We start from the raw sequence: 10,000 nt of genomic DNA, 5'->3' as shown, positions 1-10,000 counted from the left end.
ATTAAAGTGTTCAGTGTTCTCTCTCTCTCTCTCTCTCTCTCTCTCTCTCTCAACAGTCCATGGTAGTGTTAGGTCCAACAGTTTCCATCTTACCGGAAGGCAGCCGACGACTTCTCACAGTTTGATTTTTCTTTTATAACAGTCCTCGGTATCACCACAACAGTACAGTGTACCATAATAATAATAATAATAATAATAAATAATGTAAGCCACTGAATTGTTGAAGATTTTGCTGCAAATCCAAGGGACAGTGCAAAGAAGGTTTCAAAATCATCAGAAGCAGAAATGCAGAGATTTACATATCAGAAGAGGAAGAAAAAGGAAAAAAAAACCACCCCCAAAACAAACAAACAAAAAAACAAGCAAAGAAAGCAAAAACAAAACAAAAAACAAACAAACAAAACAAAAACAAAAAACAAAAAAACCCACTAAAAAACAACAACAAAACAAGAAAAAACAAGCAAAAAAAAACAAACAAAAAAACAACCCAAAAAAAACACACCAAAAAATCCAACAACCAACAACAATGACATAAATTTACTGGTAGGAAGTATAAAACATCAATCGAATAACAAGAGCACAACTGAGAGCACATGCCCCGATAAACAGAGCTCACTGTATTGTCCACATCATTTCTGTTTAGTCTGCTGCGAGAGTGTCGAGGACTATACAGAAATATAAATATATCATCTCGCATGGTCCACTGTTTCAGTTTCAGTTTCAAGGAGGCGTCAAAGCGTACGGACTGATCCATAAAACCTGCACCTGTACTCTGGTTCAGTCCACTGCACTCTTGAACAGTCCATGGTATTAGTATGTATCCTCTTCTTCTTCTTCTTCTGCGTTCACTCGTATGCACACGAGTGGGCTTTTACGTGTATGACCGTTTTTACCCCGCCATGTAGGCAGCCACACTCCGTTTTCGGGGGTGTGCATGCTGGGTATGTTCTTGTTTCCACAACCCACCGAACGCTGACATGGATTACAGGATCTTTAACGTGCGTATTTGATCTTCTGCTTGCATATACACACGAAGGGGGTTCTGGCACTAGCAGGTCTGCACATACGTTGACCTGGGAGATCGTAAAAATCTCTACCCTTTACCCACCAGGCGCCGTCACCGTGATTCGAACCCGGGACCCTCAGATTGACAGTCCAACGCTTTAACCACTCGGCTATTGCGCCCGTCAGTATGTATCCAAATTTGTAGTTATTTTGTTCGTTATATTCTCGTGTGGTCCTTTACATTCAAAGTATTGTCTCACTGATTCTGGTACAGAGTACAACTGCATTCTGGTTGAAAACACAGTATTGTTATTTAGCCCACCGTACAGTCTTATGCTATGCGGTTTTCTCGATTAGTCCATTGCAACATCATGACTATAATCCATTGTTTTATCATAACATTCCATTGTAGAATCTTGTACAGTATAATTACACTCATCGTTATTATCATAACAGTCCACTGTATTCTCATATAGTCCACTATATCCTCGTGTAATCCACAGCTTTCTTGTAAGGCTGCACCAATAGATTTTCTAAGCGCACATTGTGGCCCTCCGTGTTTGTACAGCGTCCAATATGTCATCTTTGAGTCAAGTGCTATCGCTCTCCTGGAATTTCGTTTCGTCCATCATGATGCTCTCGTATAATAGTCCACTGTAGTCTGGCATAAAAAGAAATAATTATAGTCCACACACGTGTAACACCTGCGGGCCTCCGTGTCCTTCCAGTCTTGGACTGTGGTGCCACTTGCGCGCTCTTCTCGATGAGAATACAGACTGCGCCATCTTCGGACTCTGATGAACTTCCAAATGTTCACAGTATTAATTAACAAACAGCCTGGTTAAATTCTACGATAGTCCTCCGTACACCAACATGGTTACACTGATGATGGTTTAAATCAGCCAACATCGTGGTCAGTATTTTTTGGTCAAGAGTTGGAAGAAACCCGCCAGACAGAAATTCAGTAGTGTCATTCCCATTGCAGCACACACCACAGTTCAGTTTATTAAAAGGAAACAGTCCTCATCAAGGCAGAGTTCGGTGCTAGAACAAAAAATATACAGCACTTTTCGATCACAGCATAACCCTACAGTTGAATGTGAAATCAAGAGTTTTCAACCCACCCCACCCACCTCCATCCCATCCTCCAACCCCCATCCCCACCACTCAAATTACTGAACATGTTAACAAAGACACAAACAACAACAATAACAACAACGATTCTATCGCAACAATTCTCAAACTCATCCTCCTTCATCTGTCTGAAAGAAAGAAAGAAAAAAACAAAACAAACAAAAACAAAAACGGAGAGAGAGAGAGAGAGATAGGGGGGTCGGTGGTGGGGAGGTGGGGTGGTGGGGGCAAGAAGATTCGGCGCTTTCCCACTACCACTTCACTTCAGTTCTACCACCACCTCTCCGAAACGCTAACAAACGAACGAACGACCAAACTACCGAGAAGCCCCCAAACACTCCATCTCCACGGACGCGGGCTCGGCGTAGGTGGTGGTGAAGGCGGTGGTGGTAGTCATGGTGGTGAGCTCGGGGCCTTCATCCCCCCTCGGGGAGGACTTCTTGGCATGGTGGGCGTGGTGGTGATGGGAGTGGGAGGCGTTGTTGTTGCTGTACTCTCGGCTCCAGGAGCGCGAGGCCGAGGAGTGGTTCGAGAGAGGGGGTCTCCACCCGCAGGGCCCCCAGCGGGCCCGGCAGCAGAGGAGACTCAGCACGCGCTGTCGGAAGCGGCGGACGCTGACGAAGTAGAGGTAGAAGTTGAGAGCGTGCGTGCTGTCCGCCAGCAGGGTGGTGGTCTGTCGGATCAGGTGGTCCTTGGGCGTGTACTGAAGGTGGGTCAGCACCTGTAGGGAGCAGTTCAAAGGTTAAAAAAAAAGAAGTTACATGTCTGTCTGAGTGTGTATGAGGTCTTCTCTGAAGACCTTGCACTGTCCAGCTCTCCCTAGAGTTTCTTGTCACTGCGTGTCTAAAATCTGATCGAATGACACAGGAAACGAATGAAGAGCGCCAAATGGCAGCCGTCAGTCGCATCTACCCAGGTAGGCAGCCTGTTGAGCAAATTAATGACCCCGAGGTTGTAAAGCGCTTAGAGCTTGGTCTCCGACCGAGTATAAGTATCCATATCATTCATTCATTCATTCAATCAATCAAAAGTCCCACAGCCTTTCTTTTTACGGCCATCGGAACAGTGAATTCACACCCACTGTGTCTAGGGCTCACTATATAATGGCGGGGCCCAGTCCTCTCCCTCCACAGCTTTTAGCCGTTTTATTCACCTGGCAGGTACCCACCCACACACACCTGGGCAGAGCGAGAGCGAGGGAAATCGGAGTCAAGTGCCTTTCCCACGGACACAATACCCTGATGCCGAAACGGGGCCGCGAATCCTGATCACTTGTGAAGATACTGGATCAGAAATTCAGAAGGCCTAACCGATTCAGCCTTTAAGAGTATCACAAACTTAATAACCATGACATGAGCTATTCTTTTCCTTGTTGTTGTCGTCGTCGTTGTTGTTGTTGTTGTTGCTCTTCTTCTTCTTCCCCATTACCACAACAGCTTTATCTGTGTGAAATGCGGGCAGCTCTCCATGGAGAGAACACGTCGCCACAGTCCAGCGCCACTTTTCTCTCTCTTTTTTCCCCTCTCCTGATTGCATATGTATTTGTATCTAGAATATCGATTTTTGGAAATAGAATTTCGCTATTTTGTTGCCATGGGTTCTGTTACGTGCGCTAAATGCATGCTGTGCAATGGACCTCTGGGTTTGTTTTTTTTTCTTCTCTCATATCGAATGACTAGCACTAAGGCCACCACCGCTCAAGATCTAGGTATGAGAGCAGTAAAAATCCCGGTCCGCATAATTACGGGACTCAAGCCTGCGGACACTCGCTTACTAGACCAGTCGGTTGCTTGACCACAAGGCCAACGCACCAACACACCCTCGCCGACATCGTTGTTCCGAAACAACTGACACCCGATTCTTTGTGAAACCATCAAGTATACCCCTGCCTGCCATTGTGTCATGGAATAGTCGAAAGATCATTACCTTCGGACAGCGGCCGGTGAACTGTTCTGCATGTTTATCACTCTTTAACCGTGTCTCCCTCCCCCATGGCATACTTCTCTGCATCGGAGCTGACGTTGGTGTGTGTGTGTGTGTGTGTGTGTGTGTGTGTGTGTGGTCTGAACTAATCTTAGGGTACTGGCTTTTGTGTATGTGTACTGACCTTAGTGGTGTGATCTAGACAGAGCTTGGTATACTGGCCTATGTGTATGTAAACTGACCTTTGTGAATGTGAACTGGCCGTTATGCATGTGAACTGACCTCTGTGAATGTAACCTGAACCTGGGGTATCTGACCTGACCTTGGTGTTCCTGATCTTATCTTTGTGTGTCCAAGCTGACCTCGAATCCATGCTTCTGAACTAACCTTCGTGCATCTGAACTGACATCGGAGCATCTGACCTTACCATGGAGTATGTATCTGAACTTACCTTTGAGCATCTGACCCGACCTTGGTGCATGGGAACTAAACTTGGAGCATCTGAACTTATCTTGATTCACTTCAATTGACCTTGACAAGACATATCTGAACTAACATTTTTCGCGCAGTCTGGACCAACCTTGCTGCATGTGACCTCACCGTGGTGCAACCAAACTGACCTAGGTGGTGTGTATGAAACCGGACTGACCCCCTGTGTACACTGACCTGGGTGTACCTGAAGAGGATGAAGTACATGCACTGGGGCAGCACCATCAGCATGAAGAGGAAGGAGGCGGCCAGCATCATGGTGGTGATGGCACGCTCCGAGCGTCGCATCTCGCGGCCGGCCTGGCAGGACCGCTTGCTGCCTACCGACCCCAGCAGCTGCTGGCGGCTTCGGCGGGCCTTGGCCAGGGCCAGGCTGAGGGCCGCCGTGATGGCCATCAGCAGCACTATGGGCAGCAAGGCGTACAGCAGGTTGTTCAGCACCACCCACGCCCCGTTGGCGTAGCTCACCACCCCTTCCCCTCTCAGCCCGCACCGGTACCGGCCCTTCAGTTACCGGAATCAGGAATATAAAGAATAAATTATTTTTTTCAGTAAGCGAAATTTGTTAAATCTGTGATACAGCCGAACACAGAAACATATGGCATCATATAGGGAGGGTGCGCAGACCCACTTTCGTCTGATTTTTGTAGAGTTTCCAGGCTATCTTTCGCGCGCGTGCTTGTCTCCATTTCTTTTTTTCTCCAGGTCACCGAAAGACTAAACTATCGTCGTCGAAATCGCTGTTCTGACGAAAGGATTTTGAATATTTTCGGTGACTATTTTTTTGCAAGTTTACAATATATATTTGGTTTTATAATTACATCCATTATTTGCTTTAGACTTTTATGTTCACTTTGAGCGTGTTTCTTGTCATATATCTGCCATTACGTATTCGTACTGATCCATTTATAAAATCGGCCGAAATGTTGTCCCAACAAAGGCAGTGCAAACTCAGAGAAGCCAGTTCAGTTACGGTTGTGGGCTGGCCATGTCGTCACATGACCTACTTCTCGCTCTGCGAGCGACGAAAAGTCCCCCACGAAAGCGGTCTGCACACCCTCCCTAAAATAACAATAAACAAGAGAGGCAAGGCCTTCAAGACTCACTTGTGATACACTTAAAAAAAAAAAAAAAAAAAAAAAATCCAAGCTTTTTATGTATTGAGTATAATTTCAAAATGTAATGTTTAAGATGAGAAAGATCAGTTTAAAGCAAATTAAGTCCCCTAGCATTAATTACAGAGTAATTTCCCTTTTTTACTATCTGCACCAAAACGTTTGCAAAATAAATAAAACTCCCATGCTTAGCAAAAGAAGTTCCTGTTTGAACAAAAAATGATAATAATGACTGCTCTTGTTGTTGGGTCAGAATATCAGATCAAAGTGTCAAGTTTAGATAATACAAAAAATATAAATATAACAGTAAATGCAGTTTGCATATAATTAGGCTTCATTTTTGATTTTTTTGTGCTCATCCCATAGGTGCAATATTGTTTCAAACAAGATGACTGGAAAGAACTTAATTTTTCCTATTTTTATGCCTAATTTGGTGTCAACTGACAAAGTATTTGCAGAGAAAATGTCAATGTTAAAGTTTACCACGGACGGACACACACACACACACACACACACACACACACACACACACACACACACAACCGAAAACCGGGTTAAAACATAGACTCACTTTGTTTACACTAGTGAGTCAAAAACAACGAAAAAAAAACACCCACATACAACAGAGTCATAGCAAAAGCAAGCCCGATGAAAACAAACAAACAAACAAGAACCCAATCAACGACAGCAGATCACCTTCGCCTCCCCTGCCATCACCAACGGCGCGTGCACGGCCAGGATGGGCAGGGCCAGAATCCCGCAGAGGCAGTAGACTCTGGCCTTGCCCAAGAAGCGGTTCCGCAGCATGGGCCAAACCACGGCCACCAGCCTCTCCGCCGCAATCAGCACCAGCACCCAGTTGGCGTAGGTGCTGCACACGTTGACTAGGTGGCTGCTCCGGCAGTAGGAGTCGTTCACCTGCCGCAGGGAGAGAAGGTGGCAGGAATGGGTAAGACGTTTGTATTTGTATCTGTTCATTTTATCACAACAGATTTCTCTGTGTGAAATTCGGGCTGCTCTTCCCAGCGTCACCCCCCTTTTTTTCTTTTTCTTTTCTTTCTTTTTTTTTTTTTCCTGCGTGCAGTTTTATTTGTTTTTCCTATCGAAGTGGATTTTTCTACAGAATTTGCCAAGAACAACTCTTTTGTTGCCGTGGGTTTTTTTACGTGCGCTAATTGCATGCTGCACTGAGACCTCGGTTTATCGTCTCATCCGAATGACTAGCGTCCAGACCACCACTCAAGGTCTAGTGGAGGGGGAGAAAAGATCGAAGGCTGAGCAGTGATTCGAACCAGCGCGCTCAGATTCTCTCGCTTGCTAGGCGGACGCGTTACCTCTAGGCCATCACTCCACTTTGATAGTCTGTATGTCTGTCTGTTTCACTCTCCCCACTGTCTGTCTTCAAAAGGAGGAAGGTGGCAGATTGGTAAAGATGCTTGACTACCAATACAGTGTCCAAGAGGGTTGGGGTTCGAATCCTGGTCGGTCTCGCCCTTTCTCCCAAAATTTGACCGGGAAACCAACCGCAAACAGAGGTCTGGTACGCAGCAGGCATTTGACGCACTGGAAAAAGAGCCCATAGCAATATAACTGTTGTCCTCTGGCAAAAACTATGTAGAAGAAATCCTCACAGACAGTCACACACACACACACACACACACACACACACACACACACACGCACGCACGCACGCACGCACGCACACACACACACACACACACACACACACACACACACAATCACACAATCACACACGTACATATAATTATGCATGCACCCAACGTCTGATTAAAGCGCGTTGTTGGGTTAATCAAGCTGCGGGTTGGTCAGGTCAGGCATCTGTCTAGCAGAAGTGGTGTGATGGATGGAGTGTATTTGGTCCCAACGCAGTGACGCCTCCTTGAAAACAACAACAACAACAAAACCCCGTGAAAGTGAAAGTGAAAGTGAAAGTGACCTGGTGCAGGAGGAAGAAGAGCTGGTTGATGACCAGCTTCATGACCAGGGCCACGGAGTCGCTGGCTGCCAGGAGGGCCACGAGGAAGGTGGCGACACTCCGGGGCTTCATCCCAGCGATGGTCACGATGGCCGCAAGGTTTCCCGGAAGCCCCAGTGCGCAGATGACCTTTTCCATAATAGATAATATGAATCATAGAGATACAGATCGCACAGTGCTTCACTACCGTCTCCCTTGCACATTGCACAATACTTTATTGTCTCCCATTTAAATTACACAATACTTTATTGTCTCCCTTACAGAATACATATTACTTTATTGTCTCCCTTACAGAATGCAACATACTTTACTGCCTCCCTTACAGAATACACATTGCTTTATTGTCTCCCTTACAGAATGAAAAATACTTTACTGCCTCCCTTACAGAATGCACATTGCTTTATTGTCTCCCTTACAGAATGCAACATACTTTACTGCCTCCCTTACAGAATACACATTGCTTTATTGTCTCCCTTACAGAATACACAATACTTTATTGTCTCCCTTACAGAATGCAAGATACTTTACTGCCTCCCTTACATAATACACATTGCTTTATTGTCTCCCTTACAGAATACAAATTGCTTTATTGTCTCCCTTACAGAATACACATTACTTTACTGTCTCCCTTACAGAATGAAAAATACTTTACTGCCTCCCTTACAGAATACACATTGCTTTATTGTCTCCCTTACAGAATGAAAAATACTTTACTGCCTCCCTTACAGAATACACATTACTTTATTGTCTCCCTTACAGAATGAAAAATACTTTACTGCCTCCCTTACAGAATACACATTGCTTTATTGTCTCCCTTACAGATTACAAAATACTTTACTGTTTCCCTTACAGAATATACATTGCTCTATTGTCTCCCTTACAGAATACACAATACTTTATTGTCTCCCTTACAGATTACAAAATGCTTTACTGTTTCCCTTACAGATTACACAATACTTTATTGTCTCCCTTACAGAATGCAAAATATTTTATTGTCTCCCTTACAGAAAACACATTGCTTTATTGTCTCCCTTACAGATTACACAATACTCTAGTGTCTCCATCACAGAATACACATTACGCAACTGTCTCGCTTTTATAATACACATTACTTAAATGTCTTCCGTACACTTATCACTCTTACAGAAAACACAATACAGATGATACAATACTTTACTATCTTCCTTAAAGAATAAACAACACACAATACTTTTTAAAATCTCCCCTTTAAAATACTGAATACTCAATGATGTACCATTTCGAGAGAGAAATTGATTTGTGTTGTAAAATGCCTTGAACAACACACGGGAATCACGATCATTCAATGCGAATTATTGTTTCAGTTTTCCGTTTCAAGGTTTCAAAGAGAGCGTGTGGGCTGGTCTACATACGTTACAACACATTCACTTTTTTCTTCTCTTTTTTTTTTTTTTTTTTTTTGAGAGGAAGAGATGGCTGATCTTTGCAATTTGCAAAAAACTTACACACTAATCAGACTTTGACATAAAATAAATGTCGACTTAAGACAATCACACATACAATGATCACAGTCGTACGCGTCCAGTAATCACAGCAGACACAGTTAATGAAATGCTTACTAAGAATAAATCACCACACATACAATAGTCAAACACATGCAATTATCACAGACAAAGGCATATAACATACTATAGTTAAACATAGTTACATAAGAACAATGTACTATTCAACCATAAATATTATTTCTAAATCAACATACCATCATCATCATCATTATTATTATTATTACTACTACTATCAATAGTAGTAGGAGTAGTAGTAGTATTTTCTTTCTTCGTGTATCTCTTTCATCGGACAATACCGGTGGAGATTATGAGTTTAACTCTCTCCATACGAACGGCGAAAGAAACGACGTTAACAGCGTTCCATCCCAATTACCATCATCAAAATGTTGCAAGCGGAAGGCTCTTATACTGAAGAGGTGAATGTTGACAAAGAATACCACAGTTCTGACGACGGGAGCTAAAGGTTGGGTCATTCAGACACCGACTGGACATCCGAGGGGTCTGTGTAGAGGAGAAGAGAGGACTGGCCGTACTGAGTGAGTTAATGTGGCGTTGATACTGCTTGATTGTAGTACTGTCATATTTACTTGCTTATTTATTCATTTGTTTTATTTCTTCGTTTGCTGTTTATCAGCAATACGTGATTTTGATATTTAATGACAACATGGTTTCATCATCCGTAACACCGGAACTGAAGACAAGGGCAACGTGTGAACACACTACAAGCTTTAAGCTATGAGCTAAAAGATCGGCTAAAAGCAGAGAGTGACATTAATTTACAGCTGGGCCAACAG

General features: G+C 43.8%; 1 protein-coding gene across 3 annotated transcripts in view; it reads right to left on the bottom strand.

Annotated features, from left to right (window-relative positions):
• Positions 1-2,342: 2,342 nt before the first annotated feature.
• The window catches only part of LOC143279528 (uncharacterized), a 145,913-nt gene continuing 138,255 nt past the window's right edge, over positions 2,343-10,000 (bottom strand). For all 3 annotated transcript variants that reach the window (XM_076583594.1, XM_076583595.1, XM_076583593.1), the window contains exons 4-7: positions 7,624-7,791; positions 6,363-6,584; positions 4,729-5,055; positions 2,343-2,860 (exon numbers count right to left, since the gene is read on the bottom strand). In XM_076583594.1, coding sequence (XP_076439709.1) covers positions 2,456-2,860; positions 4,729-5,055; positions 6,363-6,584; positions 7,624-7,791 — 1,122 coding nt within the window. In that variant the 3' untranslated portion in view covers positions 2,343-2,455. The remainder of the gene's footprint in view (positions 2,861-4,728; positions 5,056-6,362; positions 6,585-7,623; positions 7,792-10,000) is intronic.

The sequence above is a fragment of the Babylonia areolata genome, chromosome 2 (assembly GCF_041734735.1).
Source record: "Babylonia areolata isolate BAREFJ2019XMU chromosome 2, ASM4173473v1, whole genome shotgun sequence".
Taxonomy (NCBI): domain Eukaryota; kingdom Metazoa; phylum Mollusca; class Gastropoda; order Neogastropoda; family Buccinidae; genus Babylonia; species Babylonia areolata.
The sequence above is the reverse complement of the archived record's forward strand: the minus strand, read 5'-3'. Positions and strand labels throughout refer to the sequence as shown.